At 41.4% G+C, this 23,191-nt stretch overlaps 1 protein-coding gene across 4 annotated transcripts in view; it reads right to left on the bottom strand.

Moving 5' to 3' along the window:
* Positions 1 to 4,732: 4,732 nt before the first annotated feature.
* Positions 4,733 to 23,191, bottom strand: part of TLE1 (transducin like enhancer of split 1) — a 92,105-nt gene continuing 73,646 nt past the window's right edge. For all 4 annotated transcript variants that reach the window (XM_019554991.1, XM_019554990.1, XM_019554989.1 and 1 more), the window contains 6 exons: positions 13,083 to 13,332; positions 11,115 to 11,362; positions 6,827 to 6,974; positions 6,323 to 6,473; positions 5,790 to 5,866; positions 4,733 to 5,622 (listed from right to left, as the gene is read on the bottom strand). In XM_019554991.1, the coding sequence (XP_019410536.1) occupies positions 5,515 to 5,622; positions 5,790 to 5,866; positions 6,323 to 6,473; positions 6,827 to 6,974; positions 11,115 to 11,362; positions 13,083 to 13,332 (982 nt within the window). In that variant the 3' untranslated portion in view covers positions 4,733 to 5,514. The remainder of the gene's footprint in view (positions 5,623 to 5,789; positions 5,867 to 6,322; positions 6,474 to 6,826; positions 6,975 to 11,114; positions 11,363 to 13,082; positions 13,333 to 23,191) is intronic.

Consider the following 23,191-nt stretch of genomic DNA (forward strand, 5'->3'; position numbering starts at 1 on the left):
AGGGGGATCCTGGATGCCCCCCTCCCCCCCAGACCCAGGAGGCACCAGTTGCCGAGACAAGAGGGTGAGGGGAGGCTCCCCAGCGGACCCAGAAGTGGACCGGAAGTGACTCTGGTCCACTTCCAGGTCTGCTGCCAAGCATGCTGGGGAGCCCCCCACACTTCTGTGGAACACTCCATGTGCCCCAACATTGCAGTGATCATGAGCCTCTGCTACCAAGAGGTATGTAGAAAAAACATTTAAAAGCTGCCTCCATGTCCTCATCTCCAAATCTTTCTAAATCTCTCTGAATTGATTTGGAGAGTTCTGATTTGATTCGGAGATATTAAAGGGTCCTCTGATTCAGCCACCAAATTGGGCTGAACCTCTGCCGAATCAAATTGGGGACCGAAGCGTTGCACAGCCCTAGTTATCAGCTACTAACCACCATTCTGGTGTTATTCAAGGAAAAATATACCTGAAATAACATTATCTACAAGGCAAAGATTTTTTTGTGATATCTTCTATTGATCCAACTGTATAGTTGGGAGACTTGTTGGACAAGCTTTCCAGGATCATGCGTCCTTCCTTAGGTCTAAGAGGCAGACACATGCTGAGCTAGGTATCAGAGGAAAGCCTCCATGCAAATAGTGTTCTTGGAGGAATGGAAGAGAGCTTGTGAACTAGGTGCAAGGAGATGTTACAAAGGAGCCACTGAGAGACAAAATTGCAGTAGAATAAACAATCTAGTTAGTGCCAGAGCCAGAGAATTCTGAAAGGGAGAGTAGTTTTTAGCTGTGAAAGTGCAGGGAGATTAGTTATGTTATGTTGTAATGAGCCGGAGAGAGTGTCTGTAGTAAGTCCAGATTTCATACTGTCTAGTGGGGTTATAAATTCTTGTTTCCAGGCCTGTCTTCCGGAGCCGATTTTAAAGTCCCTTTGAACATGAGGATTTGGATGTCAGGTGGGGAATGGTTCATTTGTGAAAAATGTGCTCATAACTAGTGTGCAAGTGCAAGACAGAGTAAAGGAATGCAATTTTTTTCTGTAAGAGGTCATTCTGGTGAGTAGTTTGTCTACCTTCACCCATATAGTTTCACCCATATAGCATCTGGAATACTGAGGCTAGGAACAGAAGTTACATGTAAACTGGTTTAAGTGATCAGAAACTGGTTTAAACCTGTAACAGAAGTTCAGTGCACATAGATCATTTTCAAAATGGCTGAAACCGATTTAAGATAAGTCTGATACTACATTCAACCAGGTTTAACTCACCTGGGTGAAACCAGTTTATGAAACACCTGTCCCAAACCCCACCCTGGTTCAAGTTAAATCATAGTCCCCCAGCATGCTTTCCAGCACTGGGCTGTTCTTTGCTGTCTGCTTGAGAGAGCAGGGAAAGCCCCCTAGCTGGAGCAGTGAGGGCTGGCCGACAAGGGGGGAGGGGCAAGCCCAGTGGAGGATGCAGCCCAGTCTACAAGGGGGGAGGTGGGGGGAATGCCTGCCACAGCAAGCTCCAGCTGTAGTCTGAGGGCAGGAAGGGAGGGAGGGTTACCCCTTACACTGCTCAAACTTACTGCTGACTGCAACTGTGGACTGCAAATCACATAGGCACCTGAAAGCAGGAAGAGGAAGTGATGAGCAACCCTGCAGAGTCTGCTGCTTTAATTCTGGACTGCAAATCCCAGAGATCTTGGGGGCAGCAGGCAGAGGAAGTGAACACAGAGGCAGAGATCTGTGCTCTTGCACCCCCTGGCTTCTGGCCTGAGCCATTGCAGGCATGAATCAGAGGTAAAGGTCTGCTCACTTCTGTTTCCATTTAATCTGTGCAGTTTAGACTAAACTGCAAAGACTGAATCCATTCAGCCTGGGGCTTTTTAACTGTCTGTACCTAGCCTCAAAGAGATATACTACATTCTGTAATATGCAAGTGCAGGACCTGGGGATTCTGATAGTTTTGTTGAGAGGCATTGATTGTTGTGGAGAGGTGTTGACAGCTTGTTCATCGTAGGGAATTTTGCTTCTGATAATGCGTTGGGCCAGGCATGAGGGTTGTGTGAAAGCCAAGAGTGTAGGAGATGGAAATATCTCCCTGAAGGTCTCATCTTTTTTTATTATAATCTGTAATTTTCTGATGAGGCCTGTTTGAAAGAGATCTGCATCTGCCTCTCCCTTAAACCTGAGGACAGGCACTACATGCATGACAGCTTATCCAACAGCTCTCCCAACTATACAGCTGGTCCAATAAAGACATCACAGAAAATCCCTGCCCCTTGTGCTTTTGTGGACCATCATGATGCCAATGTTACAACACTTCAGCTAAAAGGAAACTTTTTATAAAGTAAATTTATTAAAAACGTTAAGAGTTTTTTGGTCCAAACATTAGTTTTTATGGAACTAAAAAGGCCTCCTATTAAATGAGAGTAGGAGTTATAATTTTCAGATATCAGCCATCAGGTATCTAGATCTACAAGTGCTGGATACCAAAGTCAGCTTCAAATGGTAGGCTCTTACTATTTGTAATATTTTCAAAATGTAAAACAGAAGGGACATTTTAAAATGAGTCATTTTAAATAATCCCAAATGTTTGTTTAATTTTTAAGAACATTTCATTTTTAAAATAGTTCATCATATAAAAATCAGTATTTCAGCTATACCAGACAACCATTCCTTCTGGTTGATGGGAAACAGTTTTGGTTTCATACATCACAATGCACCAAAAGACCACGAACAACTCTTTAGCCACACCCTGTCAGCCTATTTTCATACAGATGTATATTCGTTATGTAGCAATAGCATTATTATTTATATATAGAGAGAACACTAATTTTGAAAGGCTATGATTCTAGACCATCCAACATGGTTAACATTTTATATTCCAAATGCAAGTTATATATCAGGGCTATTACAATCCCATGGTGCTGTTTCAGTAGAATGGTCATGTAACCTGAATGAAAACTAATGTCTCTTCAGGCACTGGAAACCAGACAGAACATTTGCTCTCAAATGGGAAACTCCACAGCCAGACAATGATTCTCTCAACCACACCCTTATCTTCCCAGGAACCTGCCTTTTTGTAAGAATGGGGAGATGTGGGTTGCTTCATGAAACATCAGGAAGAAAATCAGAAAAGACAAGTCTTAGAAAAATGTATCTAAGTTTGTCCACCATTTATGCAACCTGAACTATTAGTTTGAAGCTTTCCTTGCTGTTAGTACTATATTTCCTTGCATATAAACTTCATCTTTCCCCACAAAAATCAGCAGGCCAAGTCTGTGTTATGCATTATATATGAAGAAAAGGGCTTCCCACAGGCCTGGAAACTGGCTTAGGTGGCCAGTGGCAGCAATGCAGCTTCAGGAACCCCACTACCCACTGACAAATTTCTGGACCCATGGAGATTCTTCTCCCCAACCGCATGCTGGATCAGGACAGTATGTGGAGCAATATGATCCAACCTAGCACATTGCCCCCTAACTAGCATGTGGTTCCAAAGCTAGTATTAGACTGGGCCCCACCATGCAGCGTCAGCACCAGCATGCCAGACTAGGCCCTGCCACAAGTCCCCAGTACCAGTGCATGAAGCTCAGACCTCTGGTACTTACCCACACTTCATGGTAAGATTTGTTTTCCTTCTTGGGGTCTTCCAAAAATTGGTGCGTGTTATATTCAGGGGTATGTTATATGTGAAAAAACATGGCATATAGCGTGCTGCAATTCAAACTGATCATCCAAGTACACAAAAGACTGTCGTTAGTAGCTGAGTTTATCCTGTATACACTTGATAAAGCCCTATTAATTAGCAAAACCAAACCCAATTTTTTTTTATATATATTATACACACACACACAAAATTGGGTTTGGTTTTGCCAATTAATTAATACACACACACACACACACACACACAGAGTTTAACAGCATCAAAAGAAATAGTTCCGACTTTTTTTGAGCATATGAAGACAATTCAGATAATTTTGGCAATTCTAACCTTTGGTATCTAGCTTTACAGTATGGCTTTTTAAATCTGTTGCACATAAAGATCCAATTAATGGCACAAACACAGCCAAATCTGGTTTATTAATCTGACTGGACTTTTCATTGACAAATTAGTGAGATTTTAATTCAGTTTAGTTTATTTTACTTCCAAAATGAACTAAATTAAACCTGCTAATTCTACTCAAATTTAACCCAAATTGAAAGCAACAAACTGAATGAGTGTCCAATTCAGTTTAACAAATCCATTAGCTGCCAGGCCACATCACCTCCCTAAAGAGAAGCTAGAATATGAAAGGGTGTAATTTGTCTAATAATGTTTAACCACTATAATCTCCCACTTATACACCAGGGATTTGTTGCAGCAGTTTCAACTGTGGTGCGACCTTAACTCATTAGGTGAGTAAGAAAAGCTGCCTCTTACTCTGTAATATGTAGACTGCAAAATGAGTTATGACTGAGCACAGATTTCCCTAATACAAGGGTGTTTCATAAAATGGCAATTTTTAAATAAAACCATTGTGTGCGCAATGATCATTTTCTGGACCACATCAATTCTCCACAGTGTCATAAACGATGGGTGCCATTCAACAATACCACCATTTGTGTTCCCTGCTGCTATGTAGCTTCCCAGTCATTGGACACAAAAGAGTTTCATTTTGAAATTGCCGTTACTTTCTGAAATGCCCTGGTACATCTGCCAAGAAAATAGTTTGTGACACCTGAGTAAACTTATAATAAAATGCACCTCTTTACAAACTGTTCGTTGATTTTTATATTTACACTAAAACTAATTCATTACAAAACTTTGCCTTTTAAATTTTCTAGAGCACAAGACAGTACCTACTGAAGTTGATACACAGGTGTATGAAACTACTAGTTTCAGATATCATACTGAACTGTAGGAAGGGTTAGCATATAAAGAATAGCACACTGTTCTCAAAATATACATAGTGTTTGCATTATAAAAGGTAATTACATCTCAAAGAAGTTTTAAATAGAACACTTAATAAGTGAGGGGAAAAAGACTGCTTGTTGGTACTAAAGCCTTTACTGTAATAAACTAAATATATTTACAATTTATACAAATGTTTGACCTTCAACAAAAATACAAAAACATATCACAAGATGCAAAACCAGGAAACAAGTTCTTCTGAGACTTCACTGCTCTACACGGGACAGAATGCAAGTTGAACTGCAAAGAACAGAAAGGTAATCCCACATTCAGGCAATGAGAACGATTTGCATGAGGTCACAAGGAAAGAAAAGAAAGAAAAGGCTCTGACATTCTCCAGTCAACTCAGTTTTTAAATCCAAAAACCTAGGCTACATCCACCCATCCTGAATCCACGCTTCTTTTGGTCCCAGTAGCTGATATCTAGTTGCTGGATGCTGCCTTCTATTTTGTACACGGAGTCATTTCATGTCACGTTCTGACACTGTCTTTTTCCTTTTTTAAAAAGGTAAAACCTTTCTACTTCTACAAATTAAGAACATTTTGGCCCAGTTCAACTTCTAAAAGTTATGTCCCCATCATGCTTTTCAGTAGATAACTTCATAGACTGTAGCTTTCTTGTCTCCAGAGCCAGTGACTATGTATTTATCATCCACAGAGATGTCACAACTAAGCACTGATGAGGATTCTTTGGACTAAGAGAAAAAAGAAAAAAAGATCATTTAAAAACAAACAAACAAACAAACCTTCTCTTTAGCCTCCCCCCAGCACAGTGATTGGTCAAGCACTTAGGTGACGATAAAAAGCTAGATCTTTGTACATCAATTTCATCTTTTTCTTTAAAAAGGCTATTTATTCCTACCTGGAATATGCTGGCTCCATAAGGGGTCCGCCAGGCATTAAGAAGGTTATCTTTTCCAGTACTCACAAACCACTTTCCTAAGAATGTAACAGAAAAGCAAAGAGACCATATAAGAAAAGATCTGACAACTGACAGATTTTATATTTTCAACTCACGTTGTCTATGCGATTTGACTCAATAGGCTTATTAACCTCGGGGGTTATTAGTTGGCTGATTAGCACTATTCAAAGCTCTTAGTACTAATCAACAGGGTATTTTGCTTCCATCAGTGGGGGTATATGACACCCACCCACATAGGTACACAGTTGCTGCTTATAAAAATAATACTTAAAATAAACTACTTGGCAAGAATAAATTGCTTTACAAATATGTACTAATTTTTACAACAGCTTTACAGACATGTATTATCTTTGTTTTACAGATGGTGAATAAAAGACAGAAAGGTAAAGTGACTTTCTCAAGTCACACAGCAAGTAACGAGCAGAGTATGAATTAGCACTTCGGCTTTCAGTCTGATCCTCTGTCCAACTTACCACAATAAGCAAACTTGAGTGACAATACACAGCTCTCATGAAGATGCAGTTGATACTTGTCTGGTTTATTCACATGCAGTACTTCTACATTACTGCTCTCCATTCCCACAGCCAGCCATTCACCAGTAGGACAATATCCAAGGGAAAAGATCTGGGGACGAGAAAATATTTACTTCTGCAAGGTCAGTGAATGAAGCAAGACCATGGGGAAGAGAAGAAAACATCCAAACTTTTCAAGGATTAACAAGAATTTAATTCAAAGTCTTGCAAAAAAGTATTCTGCCCTCCTAACTATTCATGCAATTCATAATATTTTAAGAGAAACAGTAAGCTGTCATTTAAACTAGCTGTGCTTTGTGAGAGTTTTAAAAACATTATTTATGTTTTGGCTTTTAAACAGCATAGTAACTATTTCCCACTTACACTTAGTTTAGTTTTTGACTATCATCCTAAATAAACTAGCATGTTTAAAAAAAAAAAAAGACGACAGGAAAAACAAGTAACCTGTGATGTGAAGTCATGCTGTTGTAGCTGCCTCCCTTCTCTCAAGTCCCAAGATCTGACGGTGTTATCCAAACCTCCTGTCCATAGCTTGGTGCCATCATTAGAAATGTCAATACAGCTGGCTCCATCTGTGTGGCCCTGGAATTGCCTGATAAAACAAACCAGATTGAATAATGATTTCCTGCCAGAGCTCAAGGTAAACACTGTTGTGTTGTTAGTTTTGGACTCTGTATGTGTGTGTCATCTCTTCTGTGTCTGCTGATGTGCAAGGTTCTGCCCCTCCCTCTGGCTATAAATGAAATACACTCATATTACAAGGACCATTTTGCAGGTGCTGGGGAAATGAAGTTTACCACAGCCAACTAAACAAAAGCAGTCAAATATTTGCTATCAGATTATGGGAGGGAAACAAGTTATTTAAAAACCATGAAGTTTAGTAGCTATCACATCTGGAAAAAAAAACAAAGCCTATGAATTCAAACCAGGATTAAATAAAAAGAATAACTGGAGAACAAACAATTTTCTTACGTTAGGCCACTTATTTCTGGGATTTTCTTTAACATTAAATACCTATCAGATTTGGGTATATAAACAATAATAGTTTGTAAAAAACCAGAACAAACCTTTTTAACTAGTAAAAAATTAACACCTCCTTGACTGCCACAACTAAGCTAGAAAAATTATACCTTATGAGGCAGCAAGTCATGAGATCTCATCGTTATAAGCAGTATGTATAGTTTTAAGAAGTTGCCCAGTAGGAATTTACAGGTCTGAGAAACAAAGGGTTGACTTAAATTTTTCTCAATCCTTTGAAAGGAGTCTTCTGAAACTCCTGCATTTTTCATCAGCAATTAGTCTGGAGGAAGTCCTATGTTTTAGCCTCAAAGGCGGAGGGGGGAAAGCAACTATCTTGGGACTGACGGCTAGGGATCATTTATAACTGCCACAGAAAGGTCACATGACATGTTGTGTTTTGAGTTGCTCATTTGAAAACTCAAGGAGGTTATCAATTAGTAAAGAGCAGCAGGCAATAGGACACTTCAAACAAAAACACAAATGGGTAAAAAGTGCCTTAAGGGCACAAAGGCTAGGGACAGACATTCCTGAATTGATTCAGTCTTTACAGGTTAGTCTAACCTGCAGAGAGTGAACTGGCTTACAAGTGGATAGATGTTCGGCACACGTCTGCAGTGGCTCAAGACAGAAGCCCAGGGGCTTCTGCAATAGAGGCAGCCAGCACTGCACTGGGGGCGAGGAGCACAGCCCTGCACAGCCTGCCCCGCAGCTCTGCACTGAGAGAGGAAGCCCCCCACTGAACTCTGAGGGGAAGCAGGGGGTGAGGCTCCCTGCACTCCTGGCACAGTGCGAGATCTGCCTCATGAAGAGCAGGGGAAGCAGCTGGCTCCAGTGTGGGGCTTCTCCTGCCGCAGGCTCAGACTCAAGAGAGCAGAGCTGTAAGGATAAGGCAGGCTTCACTCCCTCCCCTTGCACACCACTGGCCAGAGCTGTGTCTGTGCTGGGCACGAGCATCCTGACCTCCCCGCCTGCTGCTGCTGCCAGGCAGTGGGGGCTGCATGCCATGTGGGGAATGTGTGTAGGTCCCTACACCCCTGACCCTCCCTCACACACCTACTCCCTGATCTGTGCTCCCGCTGCCCCTCTGGGAGGAGGGGGAGGAGGAGGAAGAGTTCCCCCCCGCATGGAAGAGCCTCACTTAGCCTCCCACCCCCACTCTGGGGCTAGGCAGCATTGCATGGAGCCTTCCCACCCCACCCCCGGCCCCTCAGTGGCAGGGTGGGAGGGAAGGAGGAAGAGGAAGAAGAGGAAGAGTCTCCATCCAGCACCTCAGAGTCCTCCTTCCCACCCTGGAAGAAGGGGGAAAACACAGAAGAGACCCCCATCCCAACCCTGTGGGACAACCTACCCAGCATGGCCCCATGGGGGCAGGGAGAAGGGTCAATTCCTCCCTCCATCCCCTTCCCTGAAGCAGGGGTCTGCCAGCTCCAGGGGCCACTACTGCAGCCTCCTCCCCTCTGCTCCCCGGCAGACAGGTTGACCACAGCTGACGTGGGAAAAGAGGGGCGGGATGGAAGAATTAACCCCCCTCCCAGCCCACTTTGCCTTAACAGGGCCATGTTGGCTAGTGTTTCTGCTAGGGCCGGTCCCTGCTCTAGCTAGAGAGCAAAGGGGAGGGGCCATCCCTGCCCCGGGAGCAGACAGCCCTGCCCAGCCCAGAGAGCATGCCGGGATGCTGGGGGTATCTGGTTTAACTTAAAACCAGCAAGGGGTCTGGGACAGACACTGCGTAAACCAGTTTGAGCCAAATCAGTTTAGTCTAGAACTACCTTCAACCAGGTTTTATCTCAAACCAGTTTGGGCCATTTTCAAACTGGTTTATGTGCACTGAATGTCTGTTCTGTTACAGGTTTAAGCCATTTTCTGATTACTTGAACTGGTTTGTAACATCTGTCCCTAGCCAGTAGCAAGTAGTACTAGTCATTCACAATAGATTCATAAACTTCTGTTCATAAAAAAAACAATAAAAACTAAAAATCAAACAGATCTTTCCTACAGAGATGCAACATAAATATACAGCACAAAAGTGAAAAAGGAGATTGTATATAGGTAGCATAGGACATACAGGTTAGACAAACATTTGTCTGGGACAGTTTAGACAGGGATGATTCTGCCTCAAGCAGGAGGCTGGGCTAGTGACCACCCATGGTCCCTTTCAGCCTTAATTTTCTATGACAAAATACTAATTTGTCATAGGAACTTGGACCTTTTCATTGCATTTACACAAAAATCATCAATATGAATATCTGGGCTTAAACTTTAAATAGTAACTAACGATTTTGGGTACCTTTTCTGAGGCACATAAAATAGACCTGTTTTTACAAGCACTTTCTGAAATCAGGCCTCTTTTTAATTCAGGCTCCATTTCCTGATAATATTATGGACTGCTGCAAACTTACTAGGAATGTACTATCATTAACTTTTAGTGGACCACAGGACTAGTGTGCTGTAAGCCACCCCAGGCACTATTACATTCACCCCTCAATACAATGACTAAAAGGAGAAATATTGCTATACGAAGGCACTCACATTTAGAAATGGATGCTTCCTCCAACATGTTCAGTGTTTTTGTTTTTGAGTGTTTGAAAGGAAGTGGTTTAAGGAAACAGCTTATGTGGGCAGTAAGTTAATCATAATCTTTGCCAAATAAACCTAAAAGCATTAGAGATTAGTGACAGGGAGAATCATTTCTCAGAAAAACTGAACTACTGCCAAAAACAATATCTTAAAAATGTGAGAGGAGAAAACCAAGGGGGAATGGAAGAAAAGCAGAATGCATGAACTACTTTCAACTTTTATTTAATGTTATTTAAAATTTGGTTATGTGAAACAATTTAAGAGCCACCTCAAGCCATGTTTACAGGCTTGGGTGAAGCCCAGTATAACCAGTGATGTAGTAACAGATCTTAAGCAAAAGGGCTGAAGGATTCAGTACTCACAGAGTTTCCCAAAAAGCATGCCAAAAGAACAATGCATTGGTCTCATGCATAAAGAGCTATTTATATTTCAAGCTTTAATGATACAGTTATCAAAATCCATATTCTTCTACATTCCTCCTGAATATTGGAGTATTTGTTACCATAATCGGGTAATTTTTCATGATTACGTTAAGTATTTTAGACAAGAAAAGAAAACCCAACATACCACAATCGGCCCTGCAGTTTGCATTTGGTCTTCAACAACCACAAAAATTAAGTAACGTTTATTCCAAGATTTGTAGTGTTTTGGAACCATATAAAACTCAAAGCCTATGGAAATTTTACATCCAATAGGCTTTGTGTATCAGGCTTTTAATGATCTGTAAGAATGTCTTTCAGAACCACTAAAACTTGCTATGTCAGATTCAGACCAGATTCAGTGGTTTTCAAACTTCCTAAAAGTCAAAAGAACTCTTTCATATCACTTCTGCTGCTGTGTAACCCCTACCCCTGGCTTTGTGGGCTGTGTAGGCCAACGTGGAGCCAGGCAACCTGGAATGGCACCAGCAGTGGACCACCTCTTGGCCATTACCCCCAGTCTCTTTACAGAACTCATGATGGTCTACCTTGAAACTCTAGGGTTCCACTGAACACAGTTTAAAAACCACTGCTCTAGACATTGGGACATCTGCTCAGCATTTCTGCCATGAAATGCACTTGACACAGGTATTTAGCTAGTCTTCGAAAGAGTAACTTTATTAAGCCCACTTTTGCATAGCGAGAAGGATTCTCACCTGACCAAGGTCTGGTTGTGCAGGTCCCACACTGCAATGTTCCCATCACTACAGCAGGAGAAGCAGACCTTGGAATCGGGACTGATGGCCAGAGCGTAGCAGGCTGGAGCAGAGGATGTCAGCTCTGCTTTTATACGAGGAGTTGGAGCTGCCAGGTCCCATATGGATAATGTGCTGGCTTCCCCACCAACTATGAGGGTACATCCATCAGGCAGCAGTTTACAGGAGCGGATGTAGTTATCTCTGTTCTGTATAACACAAGCCACCTCAGTTACATTAATAAGTACCTACTGATAATGACCAATGATATGATTCACGTTGCTTCCAAGTTTTAAACACTAGACTACATTTTCCTGGTGCCAAAGTATACAAAAGTCACCAGCTGATCCTAAATGGTTTCAATCTCCTACTTTCAATCATCATAGAACAGAAACTGCAGCTGTGGAAATTAAACTCCAGTCTTCATATTGCAAATCCGGCAGCATACTTCGTTCTGAACCTGATGGATGGCAATTCTTCCATCTCATTACAAACTGACAGAGCCAAGTTCACAGAGCCAAGGTAAGCTTGCTTTTGTGCAAGCTCACTCCTCGTGCTATTACTGCCAACACTGCAGGAGTATTTCCGAAAAAGCAAATGACCTCTCTGTTTGGCAACATGAAGAAACCATCTATGAAAAAGCAGTTTTCAAATCCAATGCCCAAGAACTTGGGATTTTCTAAAAATACTACTTTGTGCTTACCACTGGTAACTACAAATGCTGCACATGTGTTCTCACTGCTCTTAACCCATTTCTTGGTATTTGTACTGAATCTTCATTGGGTTCTAATCAGATTTTGACATAACTGGTTTAAGATTTACAGTATTGCTGCTGACCAAAAGTACCACGGGGGAACTGGGAAAGAAATATTCTATCTATTACAAGTTTCACTCCATAAATGTATTGGCCATCCTAACTTCTTCATTTTTAATAGACAAATTAACGTGGTGAGCTGTCAGAAGCATAAAGCCTATAACTCAAAACATCCAGAACTAGTAAAAAGAAATCAATATTGCTTGCTTTGTCTAGCACCTTCCTTACTGGAGCAGAGGAGCAATACATTGTGTAGGCAGCAGTATAATTGAAATTTAGGCAGGAATACTGACCCCTGGAATGCATTTCCCGCCAAATCATTGCATATATTATTGTAATCAGAAGGCTAACAGAAAAGCAGCAGCAAAGGTCAGGTAAAGCAAAGTATACACCTTTGCTTCTATCAAATACTGAAACCACAATGATTGTGTTTTTAATAGGTATTACTGGGCTTCCTAACTTCAGCTCCCTGAAAGGACACTTGCCCTCACAATTCACATTTTACTGACTACCCTTCTTTCCAACCATTTTAACTGACATAGGAGTTTGAGAGAAGGGTACAGAACATTATACACTTTGCTCAGCTCACTGTCAGCTCTAAACAAAGGTATAGGCGTTAGGAACAACAGCAAATGCATTAGTGCCATGCTAATTGTAAGACCATTTCTCACGCTGTTTAATCAGGTATTTGGTAAGAAATGCTTACCTGAAATGCTTCACTTCAGTTCTACTCTTTTAGAAATGAAGCGAAGCAAAAAGAGAAACCTATTTTTGATATGCTCTGCCTGCAGTGCAAGCTTGACTGCATTCCTTTTCAGATACTTTTGTCTCATCTACTGGGAAAGCTTCCTACCAGGGCACGGATTAAAACAACTTTGGCAGATTCTTGCTTAGAAGTCCTATGTACACTCAACCCATATGATTAACCAATGTTGATCATATTTACGATAAATAAGGCTTCTTTTTTCATTTAAAAAAGACTTAAATATCTAAAGCAGGAAACAGATCCGCTGGCTATTTCCTCATAATATGAATGTAATCCAGGGCTGGACAGCTATTTCCTTATTGGGTCTCCAAGGAGAAATTACTTTATGCGCATGTTCCTGTTCACTTACCAGGCAGTCCAGCTGAGAGACAGGGCTCTTGTTGCCAGGTTGGCTGATATCCCAGACTTTAACACACCCTTTTCCACCAGTGTACACATGCCTTGTGGGGTTGCTGATGGTTACTGCACATACTACTTCCCCATGATTCAAAGTGTTGATCTGACGTGCATGCCGAGGGATTCCTGGACCAATGAGGGCATCAGGAGGGAAAGGTACAGGCTGCATCTGACCATCTGCAGTAACATGAAAGGAGTATGCTCTTTTTTGAAATAGAGAAGGGAAAAAAAGGAGAAAGAATTAGGTCAGCTAGGTACATTGCTGAGTTGTGAGAAAAGTATTTAACAGCTCCTTTGCTTTGCTGATTCTATTTTTCACATGGCATCAATCAATGCTGCACTGCAAAGTGGTAGAGGCACAGAAAATCTGGGATAGGAGGAGAGCACTCACAACAGACAGTTCCATTATCTCTTACACAATAAGTATTTCACAGGAAAAGTACACATTAAGTGGTACAACTTACAAGGCTTTCTCTAAAGGCATCTACAAGGTTATTGCTGCTACCCAGTAGTGTAACAAGCTTAGCTGGAGTCCAAGGCAGACTCTGTAAAAGCTATTCCCCCCACTCCCTCCCACATCACTACCCCACCACTTAGCTGGATGGTGAAGTAGAAAACGTGGAGCTGGCAGGAACTGGAAGAAGTTAGAGAAGCATTCTTGGAGCCCTGCTCCCAGCTGCCAGTTTTTACATTGCCACCTTGCTCCTGACCTGAATAATGAGCTGGCAAAGCCCCCTGCCTCATCCCAAAACCAGAGACTACTCAGCTTGGGGAAGAGGCAGGTAGTAGTAGCTGCTGCTCCCTTTGCCTCAATCCGTGGAAGGTGGGCAGCAGCTGCCCCGTGCACCTTGTCAAGACTGAGATGACCGGTCTCAGGAAGACTTTCCCCCAGCTCCACTCGTCCTGTTCCCTAACAGAAGTTAACCCAGGGGAAGCACATACATGTTTAGTCTCCCAGGAGAAGTTCTTTCAGGCGCAATTGAACCCTGATTGTTGCTGGGATATTTTTCCCCTGGAGCAGCCATTTTGGCTTCAGGAGAAAAAACCTGAACATCTGTACATTTCTGGTTTCTATCAGGAGAATGGTAATTTTCCCGACAGAAAGTAAAAATCGGTGCCTGACCTCAAGTTGCTTCATTAACAGTAATGCCTGATGTTTTGAGCATTTCTTTTACAGCTCAAACATTATTGCTGTGGTGAGATCCTGTCCAAATCCTTCTTCATTTTTTAATGTACATCTGATTCACATCAGATATCACTGTCACCTTTATGGAAAATTCAGCAGTCAAATCCTGGATGAATACAAAGTAGTGAATGAGTTATCACCTCACTAACCAAAGCTAAACCAGGCAAGAGTATGCATTTTTCCTTACCTTCACTGTTGGAAACAGTTTACACTTTTGGATTTATAGTTATTTTTAAAGATTCAGCCTAAGCGAGCTGAACATGTACTTTCACATGGAAAACTTCAGCCAAAATAGTATAAAGGTTTGTAAAAGCTTCAAGCAACTGAAAATGTATCCTAAAATGGGAGGGGGCAGGCAGGTTTTAATAAGCAGTGCTACCAACCCTGGCTATAATAAAAGCATATCCAAGGTAACAAAATAACACTGAATCAGACTTCTTTACATTTTCCATGAACAGATGCTACCGATTCCATCTTCTTAGATCCATTTTTATGATTTCTCCTACACTCCCCTCACACATAAGAGCTAAAGTTAACCCAGATGGAGGTTGAAGACTACTAATGGCATACAGCAATGCTCAGAGACTCCCAATGAAGATCAGAACTTCACTGTACATGGCACAAACACTCAATCTCCCAAGAGTTTATAAACCAAGCATGATACAGACAAAGGGTAGGAGAGAAACCAGATGAATAGAGCAGTGAAGTAGCTTGCTCAAGGTCACACAACTGGTAAGATCCAGTAAAAGTATCCAAGTACAGAATCAATACAGTTTAGAAGAGCCCAAAGGGCAGTCTCCCACATCAAAATCAGAATGATAGGTTCCAGCTGGAGAATGCTTCTTACTTGTAAAGATACACACGCAAAACTTTCATAGCAGCCCTAAATTTTAGAGCTCCCACTGATTCTTCAGGCCTGGAAGTTATAATAAATACCTTTCCACTTATAAAATGATCTTTTCTCTTTGCTGGCAGTGACCAAGAGAAAAGTAACAAAGCACCAAGACATTCTTTTCAGACATCTTTCAGAGGAATAGCCACACTTGTATGGTAATTTTTTTTTAAATAGGTAAAAGGCACTGCTTAATTCCTGATATTTCACATGAAAATAACTTGTTTCAAAACACCCGTTTTCCAATATTCTAGTTTATTCATAAATGACTGTGCACAAATTGTGTTATGGGTTGGGAAAGAAGAAAAGGAAAGGACAGGCTCTTTCTGTGTGTATAAAGTGTTGGTAACATCATTAGTATTCTACAAGTAATAATTACTATTCCTGGAATTCAAAATCTTGAACTGATTTTTTTAAAGGTTTGATAAGTATACTGGTGTGTGTTCATTCCCTAATTCTTTAAGTTTGATAAATAATACCAGTTGAAGATGTGAAAAGAACTGAGAACCTGATTCTCTTTTTTCCTTTTGAAAAATGTAAGTGCTTGTGAGATTTCCAGGGTACTACTTCTTCAGTCACTAGCCCAACACGAGGCCTACAAGCTCTGGCATACAGATAAGAAATTGCATGAGTGACTTTGAACCTGTCTACATCAAAGAGACAGCTCTAGAGAGAGCTGACCTGAAAACACACCTCATCTGCCCAGCTTCTGATTGATGCGAGTCAAATGCTTAAAAAAAGTAGTTTTTATTTGGCATGTGCCCACAGCTCAGTCTCAGTTGTGCATTTTTTTTTAAATAGTACTTAGCTCTAACAGCAGCTTCATGACATTTTCTTTTTTGGCAAGTGGTACACATGGCACTCTCTAGCAGCTGAATACAGTATAGTCAAGGCAGAGACCTTTGGGTCTGTTATATTCTGTGCATACATAAGTCAAGGTTTTCAAAAGTGACAAGTTATTTTAGATATCCAAGTGGAGACTTAAGAGGAGCCTGATTTTTCAAGAGTCTCAAGTGCTGAACACTTGTCCCTTGGAGTTCAGCTATGGTAAAGGTAATTCAAGTGACCCAAATTGGCATCCCAAATTACAAGTCACTTTTGAATGTCTTAGCGTTGCACATTCCCTTTCATCATGTGTGCTTCCCTCATCCTAAGAGGATGAGCAAGTTTGACAACCTAGGCTAGGAGTGTTGAACCAGATGAGTGGCTTGGGGCAGGCCCATGTGTTAGATCAGGCCTACAGACCCATTGCCCCATCTGCATGCCTGATCCACAACAGGAGGTACCTACCTAGGGTGCCGCTGGCCCATGTGAGAGTCATAGGCAGTGCTTATCCCAGACATTGTGTGGGGATAGTCTGGGGCAGAAAAAGGGTCAGAGGTTCCATGGGTTATATGCTTGACACCCCTGGCCTAGGCCAAAAAACATTACACAGCTCCAGAGTGAGTAAGCTTACCCTTTTTTGGTTGCTAAATCTCAGCTTCAATCTGCTGTTTTATTTATAATACAATGTATAGCAAATCTTTTCACCTTTGGCAAGATCATTTGTCATTCCAGGAAATAATTACTTAATTGAATGCATGATATATTACAAGGAAGTCAAGATAATAATGCATAAAAACTATTTGTAAATATATATTACATGTAATTACATAATCATATACTTTGCATAATAGATGCCTAAAACAAACTGCAAAAACTGCAAAAAGTGAACACAAAAACAAAGCAAGGATAGAACAAAGCATTAGAGGCTTATGCTCGCCTCCTTTCCTGATATCCCACCTTCAATTATGGCTGTATTCTCCAGAACACGACAGAAGAAAAGGTGTTTATTCTTTTGCTGCCCACATTTAGAGTTTACTTTCTACACCAACATAATGTATTATTAGTTGCAGTTTTCCCTACAGACATTGTAAGAACCTAGCAAGGTCTCTCTCTGCATACAGAGCAAAACAGCAAGTGGTAAAGTTTCCACAAAAGGGACCACTACTCCTTTTGACCAATAACTTCTTTTGATAGTGCATCCAAGAACAGTTTTACAAAAACAGATCATTCCATCCATACTAATGCATTTATGACTGAACAAGCTACTTCTGGGATATTTCCCAACAAAAATTATAACAAATTGTAAGTATAAAAAGAATATTATTTGTAAAATGTAGCAGTATTGACATTACTGACAGTGTCCCAAATCAGCTTGTTATTAGAACTTTTACTATAAAAAAGTAAACAGATGCAATCACCGTTTCCTATTAAAGCAGCTAGTAGTATTTTTAAAAGAAGTTTTATTTCCCCTCTATCTGTCCCTGACTGTATTTCAGATCAAATGAGATTTGATAAAAACATCTGTCTTCTGTATAATCATATCATTCCATTTTAAAGCAGTATGGTTCCAAATTGAGAGGTCTGTGATACTGCTGCCATTTAAGTCTAGTATGAATGACTAGTACAGCGAGCTCATGTGAGAAGTTTGTGGTACTCACTTAATGAGGAAGTCCATGATACCTGTTCCTTCCATAAGACACAGGAACTAAAAACCATTTGTTCCACAAGAAATATGAATTAAAGAGGCAAACAGAAATACAGCCTTAAACCAAGAAGTATAAATAGTGTATGCTGCTTGCTGTAATGTAGAGAGAGAAAGCAGGCAGTCATTTCTGAAAATAGTACCAATTTCTGGAAGAAAAGTAATTAATGATTTGGAAACTGCATATGAAGAGAAAGAAGAACAGAATGGGAGCTGCCAGGAACTTCTAAAAATTGGCCAACAGCTGAAGAAACTGAAGTGGTTTTAGACCACATGACCTCTTCTAATCATTACGGTCCATGGGGTTTCTATATGAGGTTGAACATTTTGCTACAGTGACAGAAGTATGGCTTGAGCCAATGAGAAGTAAGAAGTAGCAAGTAGTATTGGTGAAGGCCAAAAAGGGAAATGGGATTTGTAAATACAGATAAATTAGTCAGAAATCTACCAAAGTAATTGGGGGGGGGGGGAGAGAAGCAGCAGTGGATTTTTTCAACAGTACTGCACCCACTGTCTCTGTCTCTCTTGTCTCACAGGCCTCAAGGACCTAGAATCACCTTAAATATAGCTTTCCACATCCTCCTACCTTGTACAGGCCCCTTCCACCTTGTTGCAACTTTGCCTATCTCTTCTAGATCTGTTTTTATGTTATCTTCCCATTAAGGTCTGATACTTTCCACTTCAGCTTCCAAAAATCTGCCTCACATGCCTTCTTTAATCAGTTCTCATGATATGCCCTGCCTGTTTCATTTTTTGTGCTCTTATCTTGCTCAACACATCAGGTCTTGCAACCACACTGAGGATAAAATGCAGAAGAGCTGCAAAAGACATTCTCATCTAGACCTTTTTCACATGCAGAGGTGTAGGTAGTTTATTCAGTGCTCAAGGGTTGTGGGGGGAGGGAGGAATATGCTGACCATTATAGAAAGGGGACAGGAGAAGAGAGGGATTCTTATCTGCCTGGGGTTTCTGCACACTAAAGGCAGCCCTGTGGCATGAGCTCCCTGGGAGCCCACCTAGTGCCTGGTTCATAACTCTCCCCTCCCCTGCCATATACTACTGCAGGATTGGGCGAAATACAGCCCATGGGCCAGATTCAGCCTGTGGGGCCCCTAACATTTTTAGAAAATTAATATTTATCTGCCCTAGCAGCCTGTGAAAGCTGACAAGAGCAGGGGTAGTAGGACCCAGGGGGAGCCTCAGCAGGACTGAATAGCCCCGCCCCACCTCAAGCCATTTCACTCTCTTCCTGCCTTTGCCCTAATCCAGCATCGCTGGCTGCCAGCTGCATCGCCTGACTGGGGAGCACAGGGCCGAGCCAGTACAGGGGTGTGCATGCATGCGCAACTGTGTGTGTGTGTGTGTGTGTGTGTGTGTGTGTCTGCGTGTGTGTACACACAGGCAGGCAGGGACAGACTGTGTGTATGTACACGCAGGCAGAGTGAGTGACTGAGTGTTGTGTAGGCAGGGAGAGTGCATGGGGGGGCAGGCAGGGAGAGTGTGTGTGTGTGGGGGGGGGTGTAGACAGGCAGGGACAGAGAGTGTAAGTGCGAATGTGTGCATGCGTGTGTTCATAGGCTGAGTCCCACATGCACACCCCACAATACACATGCACCCACACCTCCTTGCACTGCCATACATGCAGACACCCACACCCCCTCATATATCTCCCACACCCACATGCTTTCTTACCCCATGCCCACAGCTCCCCACAAACCTATACCCACCCCCCACAATATACAAACTCAAGACTTCATTTTAAGCTATTGTGCAATCACCTCTACACACACTACACAAACATGTGTAAACCCGGGCAAAAAGATATCTGAAACCAAATTAATGAATGCTGTAGATATTTGCTTTTTAGAATATAATTTGGCATTTTTCTGGTTCCAAGATGACAAAACTTCTTGCTGAAAGAAATACTTCTGAGGACAAGGGGAGGGATTTCTGGTGGCAAAGGTCAGGGGTTAGGAGGCAGGACTTCTGGTCACAAGATGTCAACCAGGGGGTGGGGCTACCAATGTGGCCCTGGACAGCTTGCCAAACCTTGGTAAGCAGCCCTCCACTCAGAATAATTGCCAGCCCCTGTACTATTGGGAACAGGACTACATCCATGTCAAGGACTCTTGGGCGGTAGAGGGTGGAGGGGTGCGCCACTCCACTTGCCCTACTTGCTCCCTGCCCCGCCAGATATACTGCTGCACTGTTGAGTGTAGGGCTGCACTGCCTGGCTCCTATGGCTGAGCAGCAAAGACTCTTGGGAAGGGATTCTAGCACCCTCTCATAGGGCTGTGCGCAGTCAGGGCTGTTGCTCCACTTTTTCTACCCTTGCTGCCCCCACAACCCTTGCCTCCCCCCCTCACTACTGTCCATAAGTTGAGTTTATTTGTAAAGCTGCACTTGCATTGTCAGACAAAAACTATCTTTTCCCAAGACGATACAGGAAGATAGGAAAACTCCACAAAACCACAAAGTAAATGCAGAAGAAACTGAAGGATAAACAGTGGAATAAGTTAGACAGGAGGCTGAAGAGAAAAATGGAAGGGATGGTTTCTGAGGAAGAAGCATAAGAAAACAAAATAAACAAGTGCCTGCAGGCAACCTGCTATCAACTGGATACAGACCTGCTAATTTGTGGCATTGAGAAATGAGAGTGGCAAGACCCTGCCACTTTTTAGGTCTGTATGCAATGAACCAAGATCACCAATACAACTAATGACAGGATTAGGCTCAAGAGCCAACAAACTTGACCAGGGTCACAATTAAAAAAAAAAAAAGGGCTGGGAGTAAGGGACTTACTTAAATTCAGCTACATTTAGCAGAAAGGAAAGCAAGACAAATTGAGGAGTTTTCCAGAGGGAGTTTTTGTACCAACAACAAACTGGAAAACAAGCACAGGTTCCTAAGAGGCAGCTTATTTTCCTAGCAGCAATTTATTCTATTAATAAGGCCTCTGTGTGTTCAGTGGTCAAAAGAGAACAGGTGCTCATAGAAATACTGGTTCTTTAGAAAGAGAACTGAGTCAATCGTATTTAGAACAAAAGCTGCAGAGTAGTTATAGATAACTGCAGCAGCTAACACACATATGGCTGGGGATTCACCACTTCTAGCTGAAAAATCCCCACCCTACTCACCTCTACCCAAAACAGGATACACAACTAAAATGCCACATCTCATTTACAACACAAATTGAATGCGGCATCACAATTTGTGCGTCTGGGAGAAAGTAGGCTTCAGATATAAACTGAGAATTCTCCTGCAGTCTGTGCAACTCTGTGACAGATGTCATGTTATCCATATTTTGTACCAGAAAATTTCAGTAGAGTTGTCTAACCCAGATAAGAGATGCTATCAGAAAGTTGCTATGGGTAACAGAAAGTATCCTGCTAGCTGTTAATGAACAGGGCTAAACTAAGTCTAGATTTAGAGGCATTCAAATGAAGGAGAACAGCTCAGATTCTGAGTTTACATTTGACCCTATTTATAGTAAGTACAAGCAAAGGAGGAAACAATTAGCAGCAAAGGAGGTAACTCAGCCTCTAAGTACAGAAACCAGGAAATAGACTACAAAACCTGCCTAATCGCAGCTTGAGAGATTAGGAAGTAAACATGAGTCTGAACTGGAGGCGAGGATTCTTAGAAGCAGTATGAACAAGCTCCCCACCAAACTAGAGACCAATGGAAAAAACATCTTGAGATACATATTTTAAACATATGCATCTGCGTTTGAGTAGAAGGATATAGATATGACTGATGCGTCTTGCACATTACAACAATGGCTGAGCTGCCCTGGAATAGACCTAATTGTTACGGAAGTTGCTAGTGGAAAACCAACATTTCATTATTAAGAATAAAGGCAAGAATTAAAAGCACTAACTTCTAATGTCTATGCACAGTCCAATAATATTTTGTTTGTGAAAGAAATTCCACTAAAATCATCAGAAATGAGTTTGGTCTATTAAAAACAGTCTATTTTAAGAAATGGCATTTATTTCAATATTAAAATGCTACTCAGTGCCTCATAAATAATACCAACCCTTTGGGCCCCTCTTTGTTAGGCAGCATGTTTTGTACCCCTTCTGTCATCTTTTGCTCAAGTGTATGGGTGGGAATTTGCTAATGAAATCCAGACTAAGCAGGTGCTTCAACAATAAGAGTTGAGAGGTGGAGTCTACATACAAAAATATGTTAAATAGCAACAAAAAAATTAGGAATAGTAGTTTTCTTTCAGTAACCGTAAAAGAGAGAAAAAGGGACAAGAGATTAAAGAAGGCATCATAATCTCTGCGCTATTCTGAGTATTGTTACGATGGCTGACATGGTGGCAGGCCACCAGGTATCAACAAGGTAGTGCAAATGATATTGTAAGCTCATTAACGTTATGTTTATAAAAAACTCCGTAAATGCTTCTGATAATGTAAAATTCTGACTCAAAATTAATAGCTGTTGCCTTCCTCTGAAAAAACTGCAGAGCAACTGAAACTGTCAACATGAAGATTCATAAGAACTCCTCAGTGGTTGAGCGAGTATATAATGCATCTGTAACAGGAACACACAACTGCGCAAGGGAAAATTTGAAGTGGTTCCAATACTAAATTATCCACAAAATTAAATGGAAACCAGAATCAAAAGGAAGGATCTTTCATTCACAAGGTAAGCGAAAGCGAAGGTCACCAATGCAAAGAGACAGAGAGTAGGTTGTGATGGAAATGACAACTGTTGCAAAGGAACCACCACCCAAAATATGATTACTTTTAATCAACAATGTTTTTTAAGGAAAGTATGCTTTGTTTACCATCAGGGTAGATTTTTCTAGAACTATTTCAGGAAACTACTACAATGAGAAGCTTTGAGCTTTTCTTTCAGAGACTACAAGTGTGGAACCTAGCAGGACTAAAGAATAACCTAGCTGCTTAAGTTATGGTAGAATGAAATCCACCAAACTGAAACTCATGGATACTTTTAATAATATAGTTTATCAAAATGTTGCTTAGTAAGCCAAAAATATGCTATCTGGCAAAAAATTAAAAAGCCAGCCATTTCGAAGAGGCTCTCTACATTTTCCCCCACTCCCGATCAAATAGGTTAGCTAACTGTATAACCATTTTTAATTCTGTTGGCCCGACAGTAAAATGTTTCAATAGACAGGCCAAAACGTGATTATGAGAAACACCACCATCACCATTAACCAAAGCACTTTTTCCTAGTGCTCCTTTTTACTTTGCAGAGGTCAGCATTAATGCAAGCTTCTAGTTTCAAAGAACTGCTGTGAAAATAATCCCTCATACATTTACACATCTACTGTGTACATCCCTTCCTGTGTATCCTGCTGCTCTACAGCTGCATATCTACGAGATTGTTTTAAGAAGTGCCTGCTTCATTATGTAAGTTTTGTATCATTTGCCAAAGTAACTACTTCAGATCCTCATTAAGTACCCCCTACATTTCTAAAGC

Source organism: Crocodylus porosus, unplaced genomic scaffold, assembly GCF_001723895.1.
Source record: "Crocodylus porosus isolate Cpor-Errol unplaced genomic scaffold, CroPor_comp1, whole genome shotgun sequence".
NCBI lineage: Eukaryota > Metazoa > Chordata > Crocodylia > Crocodylidae > Crocodylus > Crocodylus porosus.